This window comes from Cibotium barometz, chromosome 38 (assembly GCF_041138505.1).
Source record: "Cibotium barometz isolate CiBa-2024 chromosome 38, ASM4113850v1, whole genome shotgun sequence".
In the NCBI taxonomy this organism is placed as follows: domain Eukaryota; kingdom Viridiplantae; phylum Streptophyta; class Polypodiopsida; order Cyatheales; family Cibotiaceae; genus Cibotium; species Cibotium barometz.
Window position 1 is genome coordinate 43,902,096 of NC_141083.1, and position 18,376 is coordinate 43,920,471.

The following is an 18,376-nucleotide window of genomic DNA, read 5'->3' on the forward strand; positions in this document are numbered from 1 at the left end:
GTGCACAAACATAGTGGATGAAATCTCCCAACTTACATCTTGTACATCCAACTAGCCTGTTTCAGAGGCACCGTCCACACAGGACCAAAAAATTCTCACTAGGGTAACCACCCTTCCATGAGTCCAGAGTCACTCACCAGGGTTACCACCCTTCCATGAGTTCATAAATCATGCCAAGAACTCACACCAAGATACCAATCCTTCCATGGAGTCCTTTCACATGTATTCAATCATGACATCATTCCAAACGTCTGCCAGTGAAGTGGTGATAGAAATTGGGTTTATCTGAGTATTATGAAGCAATGATTGAAACAGGTGGGCAAGCGATGTCCAAAGTTATCATTTCGGAGTTACGAATCTTTTTCCATTTTGAAAAAGATCAACAAGGTGTCCATGAAGGTGAAATTTCCTTCTAGTTGGACCATGCATGATGTGTTTCATGTTGCATGGTCGAAGTACTATGCTAGACCTCCTCCCATAGATGTCCAAGATGAACCAGAACCTGATATTATCGACGAAGCCGAAGTGATGGTTCCAGAGTAGATCCTTTTGCACCGCTTCAGGCACGCTCCGGTGGCAAAGAGCGTCAATTTCTTATGAAGTTTCAGGATCCAGGGATGCATGAAGCGGTTTGGCTTGATAAGAACTTCTTTGAAGATTATTTGGGATTATTGATGGACTATTTGGAGGCTATCCTGCTACTGTCAAGTTAAGTAGAAGGGGATGTCATGTGCATCCTGCACTTGGATGCCACGTGGCCATATCTGTACAGTAGGTGCAGGACCTAGAGTGGTAACTAACCCCTTGTGAGCCCCAATCTGGGACGAGTCTGCTAGGGATCCACGGTAGAGTCCATGGCTAGGTGTACAAGTCCCGTACATGGTCATGGTTAGGTGTGCATGTCCCGCACTCAGGTGTAAACCTCTGGAATGATGTAGAGGTGTACCGGACTTTGCTTGGGACATGAGTGTTAGGTATTAGGAGCCTTGTTGCATGCATACATACTATATGTGGGCATACATACTATATGTGGGCATGCAGGCAAAGGGGAAGCCCTATGGGCTACCTCATAAGGCCTTAGGGGCCTTGCGTACAAGGTGGGCAGCCCTTAGAGGCTACCCTAGGGGCCATGGAGGCCCCCATGCCCAAGCAACCAGCCCATTGGGGCTGGACAGTAAGTTGGCAGCCCTAATGGGGCACACAGCATGGCAAGTACGAGGCCAGTCGGCCAACCCCTTTTTACCACGCATGTGAAAGACACCTTTTATTGGGTGTTTATTCAAGTCATAGGGCAGTAGAAAACAGGCCGACAGCCTTTTCTACAAACCGATCAGAAGGGTGGCAGAGATGCAAGCACAGCACCGGAGCACCGGCAGAGGAGGAAAGCTGCAAGGCCGAAGGGTCGTAAGCATAGCACCGGAGCACTAGGCGGAGGAGGAAAGATGGAAGGCCGAAGGGTCGTAGGCGTTGAAAAAAGAAGATGTGCCTAATGGGGCACACAGCACCAGTCGGCCAGTAGAGCCTGGCACCTCTCAGGAACATACACATATAGTACTATGCAACAGCCGCAAAGCTCAACAAAAGAAGGAAGAGACACTGCATGGGGACGTTCCGACACATGCGCACCCCCAATAGTTTTGTGGGTACCAAAGCACAAGACCATGGCACCTCTAAACATTCCGACAAGGTACCACAAGTTGGCATCATCAGTTGGTACAGGAGATCCTCAAGAAGCTGATGCAAGATTCTATGAGAAAGACCTCGCATGAGGAGCATGCGCCGACATTGCCGACCCTGTCGGCAAGCTAAGTAGAAGGGGGGGTCACACATCTTCGAAATTGGATGCCACGTAAGCCTGCTCATTTTAATTCTACAAACTCAACATGGATGGACCAATAACTTACTGACCACACTTTTGGAGTATGTATTCTTTACTCTTTTTTGTGACAGTAGATTTCAAAACATTCATGGGATAAATTCTTGAATGTGAAAATTGAGTGTCTTTTTGCATATTCGTATCAACAAGATTATTGCTGGAAACAATGTGTTACCAAAGTCAAGATCTGAGGCAAAGTCTATGTGATCTAGGTTAGGCACAGATTACAAGCGTATCCATGCTTGTCTCAATGATTGTGTGTTGTATAGAGGAGAGTATGAGAAAGCATGCATTGTCCTAAACGCATTGAGCCGTGATTAAAAGAGGAGTTCACAAATGGCAAAGTGCTGAGAAAGATCCTATGACATTTTCCCCAAAGCAATAGGTGGCATTTTATCTCAAAGGTTAACATGAAGAAGTCTTTGATGTGAAGCTGGTCTCTTATGGAAAAGGTTGTCGATGTTGCTTGCTCATCATACAAGCTTCACATGCATGTGGTGTTTCTGAAAAAAGTGGTAGATGTGTCACGATCCCACTTTTCTGTATGTCTCTCAAGAGATGATAATTTGTAAAAGAGGTTATTCCGCCTCGATTCTGTTCATTGAGATTTCTTCAATTGCTACAAAAAGCATCTCCAAGTTAACTTCAACACTGTTACTAGACTCCTCCTTAGTGGACTTCAAAGCGCCACTTTTCTAATTGCTTGCCTCTTCTTGTAGTCATTCTGATAATGAAGAGCATCTCCGAGTTAACTTCAGCACTACAACTAGACTCCTTGGTGGGCTTCAAAGTGCCATTTTTCTCATTGCTTGCCTCTTTCGGTAGTCATTCTGATAATGACCAGGTTTGTCACAGCAGAAACACGTCACCTTCTTCTTCTTCTTTTCCTTGGAAGAAGAGGGGTTGTTGGAGCCTTAACCCTTTCCTTTATTCATGCTGGCAGAGACAACACTATCCCCACCATCGCGCGTCTTCTGACACATCTCGTCCTCTAGAAGCATCGCACAGAAATCATCAAATGTAAGAGGGGGATTATGCAAGCCCTTGTATCACTTGTAGAAGAATCCCCTTAGGCTCCTTGGCATTTTGGCCCAGCTGTGCTGCACTCTCATGATTGCCCAATTTTAACACCTTTCCAGCCTGTTTTCACCATGTTTCGATCAGTACATGGATAATGGGTTCTCTCGCTGATTTCTGATGCTCCTTCATGTCTCCGGAACATCCAAAGCAGTACAAGTGTGCTGCTTAAGGTTCTCCAATTGATAAATTTTTTTACAGAACTTATGTGCAATGTTGGAGAAAAGCTTTTGATTTTGGAATGAATGACTTTTGCATCTCTCTCTTCCCCAAAGTTTACCTCTCCATTAATCTAATTTATAGGTAAGTGCAGGTGCTTCAACCGAGAAGACTGTCGAATGCTTGTATGCTTCTCTTTGTAATGGTTGGAGATAGTAGACGTGAATAAATTCTGGTCGATGTACATAGGATGGGTGCTAAATAAGAATCTTTTTAGTGTGCAGGATGTTTCGAACTTTTGGCCATGACAATGTCCTGGTCCTAGATGGAGGTCTTCCACAATGGCATGCTGCTGGTTTCAGCATAGAAGGCAACACTTCTGATGAGTTTTTGGGGAGAATCGAGAGAGCATCTGAAGCTGTAAAGAAAGTTTACCAAGGACAGCAGGTAAAGTTTAGCTTTTTAAGTCTTTTTCTGTTTGTGCATTTTGCTTGGCTTTGCATATCACTAATATGATGGAGGGGGGTATTTTTTCCTTTTTCGATATGCAACATCATGTGAGTGTACAGGCATGTGCATGTATGTATAAGATAGAAAGGCCTGTTGTCACTCTAAAGGGGGTGCCTTTTGCTAGTTTTAACATCAGAATATCACGATTGGTCACATCTTCGTCAATTTACCTGGATCTGTGCTGGAGACACAGGTTAGTTCACCGACAGAGAGACAGGGATATAGGGCCAAAGGGTAGGGTAGGCTTCTGGAGGACTTATTCCATGGCGGACCACATCTTCATACTAAGCTATTATTGAGAAGGCTCGATTGTGGAGGCAGCATGTGTATTGTTCATTTGTGGATTTCCGCAAAGCATTTGATACTGTTCCTTAAGCCACCTTCTTAGACAACTCTAGGAGGGTAAGAGTACTGGGAGGCCCATCAACTAATGTCATTAGCATGATTTGGTGAAGCAAGGATGCCCTCTTTCCCGACAATCTCTCTCTCTCTTTCTCTCTCCCCAGTATGGTACAGGATGGAGCTAGCTAGGTTGCATATCATGATTGTATACTCCATGCATATAGCTTTGCATTCTCCTAGTAGTAGAGCTCCATCCCCTGCACACCCAGATTCAGCTTTTTTTTTTGTTCAGTACTTTTTCATTTTGTTGGGATGACAGAGGATACCCCATACAGGTACTCCGATTTGTCTCATAGGCCGAGTTCGGTCTTTTGGAAGACGTTAATAAAATCTTTCTCTCTCTCTCTCTCTCTCTCTCTCTCTCTCTCATCACAGCGCAGGCGGGTGGAGAGGTATGGAGAGGCCTTTGGTATCTATGATTGCTAGGATTATTAGAGCCAAGGCCGTGGTACCTCATGAGATTATTCGAGCAGAGTTGGCGGCTGCCCCTCTGGTGATTGAGGCTCTTACGAGATCAGTCTCCTACATACATGGCTTGTGGGATCTCCCTTGAGACAGATATGCACGCCTCGCCCTGGAGTCCTCCCGACAGTTAGCTTTACAGGGAGACACGGCTTGTTGGTATGGACAGATGACATCTTGGTTCCAGGCACATGGTTTTAGCATGGACAGATTGCCTCCCTTCCAGTATTCTCTGGAGGCACCCTCTCTCACTCTCACACGGACAAAGATTGCCAGACTCATCCGTCAGGATTTAGTTCAGCTGGACATTAGGAGGACATGGATACAGCCGACTGAGGAGCTGGGCACGAAGATGGCTTTCTACAGAGAGCATTTTCTTCAGCTCACAGTAGATGGTTTTGTGATCAGACCCAGTTACATGGATGTACACTTGTCTCATGCAGTACGATGTGCTATTGGTCAGATTCGCACATCCTCACACCAGCTTGAGATTGAGATTGGCCGATATAGAGCTATACCAGCTGAGGCCAGGATATGCCAAGTATGCCATGGGGAGCCAGAGACAGAGCTGCATTATATATGCCATTGTACTGCATACTATGAGATACGTGGTCGTTTCCACTGTTTATTCAGAGAGGGTTTTGGACCACTTTCCAGAGTCATGGGGTACCAGGACCAGAGGTGTTTGGGATTGTTCTTGCTTGAGCTGCGGAGACATAGAGATAGCCTGCTTAGGCGCACAGAGAGCCAGACTCAGAGGCACATTACAGATTTCTTTAGTCCAGCCATCACTGCGCGAGATGGACCACAGTAGCAGCAGGACATGGATACCGCCCACACCAGGGGTACACTGATTGATCGTGCGATTGAGCTTGGGTGGTCCAGACGCCCACGACTACGGAGGGGGGCATCCCAGCATAGACGGAGGTTGCAGTGGCAGATTCGGATTATTCTTGCGAGGCATGCGGGACACCCAGTCAGGGTGCTGACCACAGAGGATATTGAGGAGATCCGCCAATGTCCGATGCGGCACATATTATGAGATGGAGGCACCTCCATAGTGTATCCCTCCGTCCCACATGATATTGTATCCCCTCACTATATTCCACTCACCTCCATAGCGTACCCCCCCCCCCCCCCTCGCTATATTCCAGTTCCAGTTTCATTTTCTAGGTGCCAGTAGTATCATCTTTATTTTTCATTTTCTGGGTTTTTTTATCCAGACATTGTATCAAATCCACCATGATGTAACTTTTGGTCTCATAGGTCATTATGGCCTTTTGAAGACGTTAATATAACATTTCATTTCATCTCTCTCTCTCTCTCTCTTTCCAGCCTTGATGTATGGAGCGGCTTTCTCGGGGCCAGATTTATCCAATGAGGATTGGCAGTGAGTTGAGAGGCCCCAGGTCATGATGTTCTCCGTATGATCCGCAGCAAACCATCAGTCCCACACGAGATTATCCAGGCAGAGTTTGCTGCAGCCCCGATGGTAGTGGATGCACTCTTCCAGACAGTCACATACCTCCATCGCATCAGTCACATGGATCCCCATAGGTACCCGAGGCTTGCCCTGGAGTCCTCCAGACAGGACAGCTAGCACTTGAGGGGCACTCTGGAGTATGGTATGCACTAGTTTCCACTTGGTTCTCAATATATGGGCTCTGCATGGACCGCCTACCCCCCCTTCACTACAGTTTGGACTCCCCTTTTCTCAAGCTGTCTCACGAGGATACCAACCGGGTTATCCGGTTAGATCTTCTCAGCCTCTACACACATTGCACATGGATCACACCTCCGGAGCTCCCCACGAAGATGCACTTCTACAAAGATCACTTTCTCACACTCACTGAGGATAGATTCATCCAGCAGCCGGGCTACTTGAGTGTTCACATGTCCCATGCCATGCGGATTGCGATTGGCCAGATACGGGTTTCATCTCACCGCCTCAGAGTGGAGACAGGTAGAGCTGAGTGTTGCTGGTGGCCTTACCTGGCTGTACAACACAGCCTTCTGGCCTTACCTGTGCGCAGGTCATCTGGCTGCCCTGAAGACAGGTTGAGCTGTCCCCATACAGGGGTGCTCTTGCGTGCCTAGGCTGGCTGCACATGGGCACCATCTGTAGATCATTGCCATTCCCTTGCTACCCCTAAAATGTGCCTACTGCCCCCTAGATCTGCGCACTTCTGGCCCCTAACCTGTGTGCACTGATGGCCGTTGCATGCCTAGGGTGGCGGATCCATGGCACGCTGGCTGGGGCTGCCCTCTATGTCCTCTGTGCGGCCAGGGCCTGCCCTTTTTCCCTTTGCTATGTCCACCTTCTGTGGCTGTCTTCCTATCACCAAAAGCTTCATCTTCTCCTCCTGGTCAACCTGTGCTGAGAGGTCCCAATCACGAAATATGTTGCTTATGGTAGATTCTCAGGCTTCTAGCTACTTCCTACTATCATATAGGCATGTGAGAGAAATTCTGGACAAATGCATCCGTGTGAGGGATTTTTCCCTCTCTTTCTTCCGCACACATCCATGCGGAGAAACCATGCCTTTCTTGCCAAAACAGTCTGCATGAGGGTACTATCTTGTACACTTGGGTTCTAGCACTTGGTAGATCCATGCTTTAATACCAGTGTAAGGTCTTCACAGACCATGCCTAAGGATCATCTGAACTAGAACCGACCTAATGAGGTTTCATAGACCCGAGTCCCGACATGGTACGCATCGCATACACATATGGCTTGTGCACACTACACGGCATGTGCTTTTATGCATTTGTACTTGTTGAGCAGGTCTCCCCCCCCTCTTCTTTACTCCTTTTTTCCCATCTCAAAATTCCTTCTTACCCTTTCCTTCCTCCTCCCTTCCCCTCCTCTCCCCCCTTTAGAGAAATAATCCCTTCTCCTTCAGACTAAAAGGCAAAATATAAAGGTAATTTCCGGCCTTTAAAAGTTGGTCCATGTGTGCAGGTTGAAACACCAGCTTTTAGAGCATCGTTTCAGCCAGAACGTGTTTGGTCGGTGGATCAAGTAAGTAGCAATCTGTTTTTTATTTGAGCAATACTGGGATTTCTAATTTGTGGTTTTCAGGATGCTTTTATTGTCTCATGAAAAAAAATGGTACATGACTTTGGGTTTTTTTACTTCAGGTGAAGCGCAATATAGAGGATAGAAAGTGTGTGCTTATAGATGCTCGCAGTAAGGCTAGGTTGGTAACTTACAACTATTCCTCTAAATGTTAGGATTTGATTATGCAAAGGGTTATGGCCTCTGGTGTGAAGATATTCGAATGTTTGCATCAACTTAACCCTCAATTTAACATGGGCTTTATAGACCTTGAAAACGTAGTTGTCATGATGTCCCAATGGAATGAACCGCTATCCCAGATGTTTTTTTGGAAATGGACATTCGATCTCCATGTCATTATGCCAAGTCATAGGATTAGTTGCTTTCTACACATAGGATCACAGCAAGCTGATGAAAGTGTAAGGTTACTTTGAGAGGAGTGGTTGAGCACTAAGGGTGGTGGGTTTTTAAATTCTTTATTGACAACTAAGTAGGACATTATTTTCTTAAGGCCACGCTTAATGTCATGTGACAATGTGGCCATTGCTTAACTAAAGCTTTCCAGTGTTACCAAAGACATTGGAATGGGTTGGTTTGCAAGCTAGCATGCCTAGAAAATCCTATTTCTAGAATGGGACAGGTCTTCACGATATCGACACACACTGACTTGCTGGATGCCAAGAACATGCCCAAAACAGCCTTTGTTCTGATTTCAAGAACCTCCAGTTGTCGGTCCAACCGTGCTGCTGTTTGTTGGTGTACAGGTGCTGATTTACTGGATCTCTGTTGTTGGTACAGGTGTGCACAAAGTTCTTATAGCTGCACAGGAGATTTCTGGCCATACAGGTGTGATGAAATCATTTGTATAGTTGGGCACAGGCCATACAGGGGTCATCACTGGCCATGCACTCCTCGTACAAGCTTGTCCATACAACTCTACAGCTGCAGCAGGGGTTAGAAGGCTGGTCACTGATCTGCAGTTGATGAGACCAAATGTAGTACAACAAAGCCTTGAGTTACGGAGCCACGGAAAAGACTACAAAAGACTCAAAAGAGACTAGCTTTTTGTCTATCTCAACAACATAGTGATCATGCGGATATATGTGAAAATATAAGGATTAGTTTATCGTGATAGATCTGAAGATTAACGTCTAATCAGGGTCTAATCAGAGTGTTGAACCCATGCACATACTTCTCCCTCGTACAAGATACACAGTAGGTAAACAGATGATCTATCCTATTGACGTATTCCTATGTGCGACTTATTTACAATGGAATAAACTCAATGGTAGCATAGCTTTTGAGCTCTCAATAACTCAATGGTAGCACTGCTTCTGAGCTCTCAATGACTCAATGATGAATGACTATTTATTGTGACTTCTGAGCTAGTTGGCTGGCCAATCCTAATCTAGGGTGTTCACACCATAATAATAATAATAATGTTGTCAACACTTAGCTGCTCATTGCTCGGGAATTGTGGGCACTGAAACAATTGTAGTCCATGAAAATACATCCATCATGCACAGTAGCATGCAAGTTTGTAACAAAAAGACAGGAAAGTACAACTTCAGATGTCGAATGCCAATGAAGGGTGCTTACTTTTAGTTAAACAATAGGAGAGCTATTGTGGTTTGAACATGGCTATAGTATTTGACGAGTAAGGGGGAGAGAGAGAACACGACTCGGAAAAGCAACAAGAAAAAGTGATTCAAAATGCTTACTTAGTTTCTATTGAGAAGAGTACTCGTAAATAAGCTCCATAAATGTTGCTAATACAACTCAATTTGTGCTTAATGAGCTAGATTAGGTGTGTTAGGTACGCATGATGCTCTCCACCTTTACCTAGAGTTCTCCTAAATCAACTTCTTGATTCTTGGAGAGGTAGATGCTCCTTTGACTTTTCTCTTGTGTTATTTTATGGATTTTACTCTCTTTTACAAGAGCGTGTGCACATGCCTTATGCTTTTTGTGTCTTGGATAAGGCTTGTTTTCCAACACTCCCCGTCCAGCGTTATCTTAGTACACACTTCATTTGGATTAATCTATGTCTATGACATAGTTTCACTATAAGTTGTGTTCGGTGCTGTTCTTGGAGTAGAGTTGCTAGTAGTCAAGCCACCTTTGTAGATGATCTTTCAAAGGCCCATGAGTCTTCATACTTTGCAAAGTTGGCATCTTCTTTATAGGTTTCTTCTTCTTCCTGTGTGGCTTGGGCTGTGCTTTCTTGTGAAAGCAATTCTTCTTATTATAGTTATTTTTCCCACAATGTTTACTATTGGGTATCTCGGAGTTCCTTGTGACTTGTATGTCCACCAGGTATACCTGTCAGTATGTGTGTAATCATCTATATGTGTTTGTATAAGTGTGAACACCTATTTAGGTGTGAATACTCCCATGTATATGTAAGTGTGCCTATATGTGTGTGAACACCTTCTTGTGAAAGCAATCTTTCTTATTGTGGTTGTTTTTCCCACAATGTTTATTGTAGGGTATTTCAGAGTCTCTTGTGTCTTGTATGTCCATCACGTATACTTGTCAATATGTGTGTAACCATCTATATCATAGTCACAGGGAATGGGCATTTATAGACTAGGGAATGGTTGGGATGGCAGCATCTTCCCGTTCCCATTCCCGTCCCATGTCACTCTATAGTCACAGGAAATGGCCATTCTCAATCTTTTCCGTCCCCGTTTCCTGTCTCCATTTTGCATCCCATGTGACTATGATCTATATGTGTTTGTAATATGTATACATGTGTGCCTATATGTGTGAACATCCTCTTATCTGGATAAGATGAGTGTGTGCCATGTGTCATGTCCCCATATGTGAGTTTGATTTGTGTGAGTCAAAAGATAAGGTTTGCAACCTATAAAAGCATGTACTTGGTGTTCTTCAAATCATATCAAGCAATCCAATACTCATTGAGTCGTGCAAACACTTGAGCTCTTCTCTCTATCTATGTGCACACTCCACTATGGAGCTCTACCCTCCATAGTCTAGCAGCAACCAATCTTCAATTGGTATTAGAGCGCAGGTCCTCGCCTGCGGTGGTGTCGTGCTCGTTGTTGGCGGGTCCTCGTACCCCACACACTATTGAAATTTATGGCCCAATGAATTTGCGCCGCTGCTAGCTCCGCCAGTTTGTGCCGCCCTCTTGGCGGACCCCATGATAGGGTGTCGGCCATGTTGAGCTGAGTGCCATTGCTTAGCCGGTTGGGTGGACAGGGGAGTGAGAATCCCGGCTGAATCCCCACCTGACTAGACGGCTTTGGACACCCAGACCCCTTGCCAGGTCATTTTGAGCTGAGTGCCACTGCTCGGCCGGTTGGTTGGGTGGACAGGGGGGCAAGAATCTCGGCCGAACCTACGGCGCTGGGCACCGAGACCCCTTTGCCGGGTCAAACTCGTTTTCGCTGTCCACTCGGTGATTTTCGCCCTTGATGACCTCTCCTGTTGGCGGCGACTGCCTGCTATTCTCCCATCATCGCCGATGTCTTCTTCTGCTAGCGTCATTCGACTGATGTTCTCCCGGCAACCTCTATTGGTTGCTCGCCTAGTCGTGCCTTCGGTTATCCTTTGCTGGTAAGTGCTTGATCGCCTGATGGCCAGATCCGTGCCAGTTGCTCCATGTATTGCTCGCTTTCCTACTGTTCTATGATCCAACGTGTCTCTCCCTTCCGTGCCTTTCTCACCCATGTTGTGGTCAACCAAGTTCTCTCCGCTGGAGCTCTCTAACTTGCATTTGTAGCTACATCACAAGTTCACTCATCATGGATTTGCCTAGATGTGTCATCACCTTCGAGAAATTCTTTGGAGGAAATTTTCGAACATGGCAAACCAAAGTGAGGCTTATCCTCATGAGAGATAGGCTGTGGAACATATGAGAAGTCTGAGGGAGCTACCACCTCTCCGGAATTCAAAGCATGGGTGGACCGCAATGACAAAGCACTTGTCCATATTGGCCTCCGTCTTGCAGTTAATTTGATAAATCACATAGAATTCGACAAAACTGCAAGGGAGGTATGGAACAAGTTGGAAAATCTATTTGGCAATAAAATTAATAACTTCAAAGTGTTCTTAAAACAAAAATACTATATATTAAAAATGAAGGAGCATCACTCACTTCGAACACTTGAACACTATTGGTTCTTTATTACAACAACTTGGTGCCCTCACTGCTAACATTGATGAAGACGACAAGAAGGCTATTCTCTTCTCTAGTCTCGAGGACATAGACAAGTTCAAGGAAGTGCTCTCTACACTTGAGTGTCTAGAGAGATGACTTATGACAGCATGATAGCAGTTCTTCTTGATGAAGAAAGGAGGTTACACGACCAAAACATTGTGGTCCTTGACATGGAGAAAAGCTTCTTCTCAAAACAAAGAAGCAAATTGATAGGCAATCAGTGAAGTGTACATATTGCCAAAAGCTAGGGCATACTGAGAAGACAAGTGCTTTAAGAGAATGGCCAAGGAATAAGAGAAGAACCATGCGAACTTGGTGGCATAAGATGCAAATTCAGAGGAGGAAGAACCAGAGAAGCCAGAGACTTCTACAACAGCACTTGATAAAGCCCTTTTTGTTGAACTCTCCGATCTCTCTCTTACAGAGTTAGATACTGACTGGGCTTTCTAGAACATTTCATCTCTTATGTATTTGAGTTGGGTTATGTGCTCGGGATGTCCCGCAAAATCTGACTCTCCGATCTCTCTCTTACAGAGTTAGATACTGACTGGGCTTTCTAGACCATTTCATCTCTTATGTATTTGAGTTGGGTTATGTGCTCGGGATGTCCCGCAAAATCTGAAAAAATAATCTTATGTGTTATTTTTTCCCGCCTAAATTTTTGTATCACCTTGTGTTCTACAAGGCTTTGTAATTTCCTCGATTATCCTATTTTGAGTCAAGGGGGTAGTCTAGAAGGTATGAGGAATCTTATGTGTGGTCAAGCTCCATTTGCAGGCTCGACTGTGATCTGTTGTATCACGTCAGGTGTGGCTACTATGATCTTTTGCATCATGTGGTGCTAGTGAGCCCAAATCGCAATAAGTATGAAGGCCACTTCATAAGGCACCACCTTCGCTCTCTGAAGGGGTTTTTGTTGGGTATTTTGGAGTCTCTTGTGTCTTGTATGTCCACCATGTATCCCTGTCAGTATGTGTGTAACCATCTATATGTGTTTATATAGGTGTGAACACCCTCTTATGTGGATAAGATAAGTGTACCTATGTGTGTGTGAACACCCTCTTATCTGGATAAGATAAGTGTGTGCCATGTGTCATGTCTCCATATGTGAGTGTGATTTGTGTGAGTCAAAAGATAAGGTTTGCAACCCATAAAAGCATTTACTTTGTGTACTTCAAATTATATTAAGCAATCCAATACTCATTGAATCGTGTAAACACTTGAGCATTGTTTTCTCTCTCTCTATTACCAGACTTATCAGGCAGGACTTGACTTAGCTGGACACTAGGAGGACATGCATACAGCCGACACACGAGCTTGGTACGAAGATGGCTTTCTATAGAGATCATCTTCTCCAGCTCACGGAGGATGGGTTTGTGATTAGACCCAGCTACATGGATACTCATCATTCTCATGGGGTACGGTGTGCTATTGGTCAGATGCGCACATCCTCACACTAGCTAGAGATTGAGACTGGCAGATTCAGAGGAGTACCAGCTGAGGCCAGGATTTGTCAGCTGTGCCAGATGGAGCCAGAGACAGAGCTACATTACATATGTCACTGTCCAGTATATTATGAGATACGAGGCTGTTTTCACTGCCTGTTCAGAGAGAGTTTCGAACCACTTTCTAGAGTCATGAGATACCAGGATCAGAGATGCCTCGGATTATACTTGCTCGAGCTGCGTAGACATAGAGAGGGTCTCTTGAGAGGGAGGGGATTAGAGAGGGAGAGACACCTACAGAGGCAGATTACAGACTTCTTTCAACCAGAGATTGAGCAGTCAGGCCAGCAGGCATTGCAGCTAGCCCCAGAGTATAGCCGCACACCAGAGGTACACTGATTGATCGGGCTATAGAGTTGGGGCGGTCGAGGCGCCCCAAGATGAGAGGCCCATCCCAACACCAACGGAGACTACAACAGAGGATCAGGACCATACTAGCACGACATGGGAGACGTCCAGTGAGAGTACTCACTATGGAGGACATTGAGGATATCTGCCATCGATCGATGAGAGACATCTTTGGATAGTGATGTATATGATGCTTACCTTTGTTGCTGGACGTTTCCTTCCCACCATTAGGAGCTCCTAGTACCTTACTTTTCCTCATAGTTGTTGTTTCAGTTTCAATTAGTTGTTTAGTTTTAGCTTTTCTTACACAGACATTGTATTAGATCCACTAATTGTTGTAACCTTTTTGGTCTCATAGGTCATTTTGGCCTTTTGAGGACGTTAATGCAGCCATCAGAGAGAGATATCCCATTTTATTCAGAGAGCCACATTCCCTAAGCCAGATCTTTGAGGCAGCAGACCAGCGCATACTGGGGAGATACATTCTAGACATACAGTGCCACAGAGAGACATTATTACAGGCTCAAACAGCTCCAGAGGGGGGGCGACAGACACAGATTACTACATTTTTTCAGAGATCCATCCCCCTCCTAGTCCCTACACGGCAGGGAATTACTCTCCAGAGAGCAGAGACACTTAGAGCCCGCAGGAGACAAAGGACACCTGGCTTTCGGACACCACGCCTATACCAGAGAGAGATGACAGAGATCAGAGCTCAGTAACACAGAGAGGGTGCGGAGCGACTGGCTCGCTTCAAAGCACACCCAGGCATGTTCTTCAGGGAGCTGTGGACACCCCCTTCACTGATGTATACCATTTTATTCCCCCAGTATGGTACAGGATGGAGCTAGCTAGGTTGCATATCATGATTGTATACTCCATGCATATAGCTTTGCATTCTCCTAGTAGTAGAGCTCCATCCCCTGCACACCCAGATTCAGCTTTTTTGTTCAGTACTTTTTCATTTTGTTGGGATGACAGAGGATACCCCATACAGGTACTCCGATTTGTCTCATAGGCCGAGTTCGGTCTTTTGGAAGACGTTAATGAAATCTCTCTCTCTCTCTCTCTCTCTCTCTCTCTCTCTCTGTGTGCACACTCCACATTTGAGCTCTATCCTCCATAGTCTATTTGCAGCCCGCCTTCATTTACAAGGCTTCTTGGAATAACAATCTTTCTTTGTATCATTGTTCCTTTCACAAAATGGAACAACTTTTTACCTTTGAATTTCTTATTTGTGAAGTGAAGGACCTGTCCCCTTCTGTTTCTTTGTTCATGATCTTTTTTTCTTCTTTCTTGAAGGAGGTTATGACCTCCAAGGTGAGATTTGGTAGGTTCTTCAGTGTGGTGATGAAGTTCGCATAGAGCTCTTTAGGCATGGACTTTATGAGTACTGCGAGTTACATCATCTTCAACATTTGCTTTTAGACTCGCAAGCTCGCTCATTAAGGACTTAATCTTGCTCACATGAGCACCAACGCTCTCATGTTGTAGCATTTTAAGACCAGAGAACTCTATTTGCAAAGACACTATAGAGTTCCTTGCTTGAGTCCCAAAAAGCTTGTCCAACTTCTCATAGGCTACTTTGGAGGTTGGGACATTAGCAACATGATGTATAAAACTATCATAGAGGCAAAGGGCTATAAGGCCAAAGGCTCTTTGATATCTAAGCTTCCACTGCATCTTCAATCTCAGGCGTTTTCTCTTTTGCTCAATGAATGGCCAAAGGCTCTCTCTCATAAGACTAAACTTCAGCTTAAGTCTCCTAGGTGTGGAAATTTTCCCCATTGAATTTATCAATAAAGAGGTGGGTAGCCATGATATGCAATGAATATGGGAAGGTCTTAACATAGGAAAAAATTTGCAATGCCAGTGTCTAATCCCTTATTGATAGTACCCAAAAAATTAGGGTTTCCAAAAGGGGGGGTTTGGATTAGTGATGCTTTATTATGCTATAGCAACACTTCAATGCTAGCTTTGAACCCTCAAATTTTAAAAATGATATAGAAGTGAGGGTTAATTACTTTGATTAAGCAAGGATTGCAGAAAATAAAAAAGGTCCAAATTGGTTTTTGTTGAGACTTTATCGACTGATACGAGTCATGCAGGTGATGTTGAAACTCTAGGTACAGTTGGACAGGTGCTCATGGTTAGCGCAGGCAGCTTGGCATAGGCAGCATAGGCGGCAGCTCGGTGTACAGCCGGCAGTGTTGGACTAGGTGGCGCATTAGTAGTGAAGACGACCATGGACTACAACTAAGTAGGCAAAAGTGTGCAGAAAGAGCTAGGCGAAGATACAAGGCAGCTGGCGAAAACCCTAAAAGTTGTCTCTGATACCATATTAGTTAAACAATAGGAGAGCTTTGGTGGTTTGAATAGGAACATGGCTATAGCATTTGATGAGTAAGGGGGAGAGTGATAGAACACGACTTAGAAAAAAAGTTAGGTAAAATGATTCAAAACGCTTGCTTAATTTCCATTGAGAAGAGGGCCTTTAAATAGCCTCCATACTTGTTGCTAATACAACTCGATTTGTGCGTAATGAGCTAGATTAGGTGTGTTAGGTGCCCATGATTCTCTCCATCTTTACATAGATTCTAGGTCCCCCGAAATCAGCTCCTTGATTCTTGGAGAGGTAGATGCCCCTTTGACTTCTGCCTTGTGGGATGTGCCCTAGAAAATAGGAGAGAAGAAGTGGCAAGGGAAAAGGCCAGAGGAAGGTTAAAAAGCAGAGGGGATAAGGCTAGGGGAATAAAGGGGAGGGATATTGAGGCTAACAGAATGAGAGGTGGAGGAAGATTGGCTTAACTCAGGGTGAAGGGAAGTGGAAGGTAAAGGAGGAGGGGAGAAAGGGAATGGGGTCCATAGGTAATGAGAGAGGCAGGGCAGTTTGGCTTGACTCATGTTGCAAGGGAGAGGAAGGGGGGGAAGAAGAGGGGAGGGGACTAGAAGTGTACTGATACAAGTCAGTAGCAAAGAAGCAATGTGTGCACCCGTGGGAACATAGAATTATGTGCAGGCCCTAAAGAAAAGGGATGGAGGAGAGGCAATGGGACAAAGGGCTGAGGTAGGTAGGAGTACACGATGGATCATGGAAGCAGAGGTGGTCAAGGAGGCATGGCTGCACAAAGAGGTAGGGGGCGTCGGAAATATTGGGACAGTGTGCAGCAAAGAGGAATCCAGAGATGGAGGGGGAATGTTGCGAGGTAACAAGGGATGACTATTTTCTTTGTTGTGAATTATATGGAGGGTGACCTATTGCAAAAATGTGCTTAGTGTTTATTACTGTTACAAGTGCTTTAGATAAAGGGCAGTTGTTCAACTTCACGTGTGCAAATAAAATCGGCCTGCAGGTTTGATGGTGTGGCACCAGAGCCACGGAAAGGTATCAGAGGAGGACATGTTCCCGGCAGCAAATGTGTGCCCTTCAATGAAGTGAGCAAATTGTTTTGGTTTTTTGAATTTCAGAATCCCCTCACCTTTACCTCTTTGTTTCAATAAACTCTTTTGAGTAACCTTGATTATGTGATGTAGGTGCTCAAAGATGGTGCAAGGCTTTTGGAAACAAAGGAATTGAGAAGTAAATTTGAAGAAGCAGGTATGCGTTTGGTTACTTGACACGACTCTGTGCAATTTTTATCCACGTAAGTTTTTTGCTTCTTTGGAGTGTGGGCATAAAATTGAAAGGCTTGGTGAATAGTTAAGGGGATGCATACTTGAGGCATTTTGCTATGCATGATGGGCTTTTAATGGCTTGGCAGGTGTTTCCCTTACGTCTCCCATAGTGACATCATGTGGTACTGGGGTGACTGCTTGTGTTCTTGCACTGGTGAGTGCATTTTTTAAATTCCCACTTCAGTTTTGTTCTTGGGGAATATAGCTTGTGCGTAATTTTCTGAAGTTTTCTAGGCACTTCATCGTCTTGGCAAAGATGACGTTGCTGTGTATGACGGCTCCTGGACAGAATGGGGAGGACTACCAAACACTCCTGTTGCTACAAGTTCGGGATTGTAGACCCAGCAAATAAAAGTGATTAATCTTCTTGTTAAGCAGGGTACCCTCTTCCTTGCACAAGTCTTGGTGATTGCAGCTTATAAATAACTACCCTCATGGTGGGGCTAACTCCTTATGAATTTTTGTGATCTTATCAAGACAATGAATGCTTTCATTGTGCATCGATCGACAGCATTATAGTTCATCAAAGAACTAAGTTTTGGATTACCTAGAGTTTGTTGACTCACTCTAAGCACTAAGTGGGTGGGTAGTAACGTGTTTCTTCAAACAAAACCTCTGACATGTTTCTCGGATGAGACGTTTCGAAACCTTTAAAAAACCTATCATATATATATATATATATATAATTTGAGTCTTTTTTTGGGAAACCTTTTGTGCATGGAATGAGCCCTATTTTACCTCTTTTTTTGGTCCCCGATAATTCTTTTTGATTGTACCCTCCTGTGTCCGTTCAATAGCTCCCAATTTGTTATTAATTGCACCGGCATCTATTTACTTCACCCCTCCTTTCTCTTCTCCTCCAATTTCTCTCTCTACTTCTCATCACCTTTATTTTCTTCCTCTTCCTCTTTCTTCTCATTGTTTCCCTTATTTTGTCTTGTTTTTTTTGGTCTCTCGGTTCTCTCTCTGCTTCTCATCACCTTTATCCAAATAGGGACGCGGGGTCTATGAGACCAAACACTTGGGGTTGGCAGTCTGGAACTGCAATGGCATGCTGTGGTTGAATCCAAGAGGCTTGAGCGAGATTCTCACAGGCAGGGATGTCATTTTTTTTACAG

The 18,376-nt window shown here is 44.7% G+C and overlaps 1 protein-coding gene across 1 annotated transcript in view; it reads left to right on the forward strand.

The window, feature by feature from the left end:
* Window positions 1-17,804, forward strand: part of LOC147616756 (thiosulfate/3-mercaptopyruvate sulfurtransferase 2-like) — a 100,505-nt gene extending 82,701 nt beyond the window's left edge. The window contains exons 6-12 of the mRNA XM_086777817.1: window positions 3,397-3,559; window positions 7,449-7,508; window positions 7,628-7,686; window positions 16,937-17,018; window positions 17,118-17,181; window positions 17,345-17,412; window positions 17,493-17,804. Coding sequence (XP_086633943.1) covers window positions 3,397-3,559; window positions 7,449-7,508; window positions 7,628-7,686; window positions 16,937-17,018; window positions 17,118-17,181; window positions 17,345-17,412; window positions 17,493-17,597 — 601 coding nt within the window. The 3' untranslated portion in view covers window positions 17,598-17,804. The remainder of the gene's footprint in view (window positions 1-3,396; window positions 3,560-7,448; window positions 7,509-7,627; window positions 7,687-16,936; window positions 17,019-17,117; window positions 17,182-17,344; window positions 17,413-17,492) is intronic.
* The last annotated feature ends 572 nt before the right edge of the window (window positions 17,805-18,376 follow it).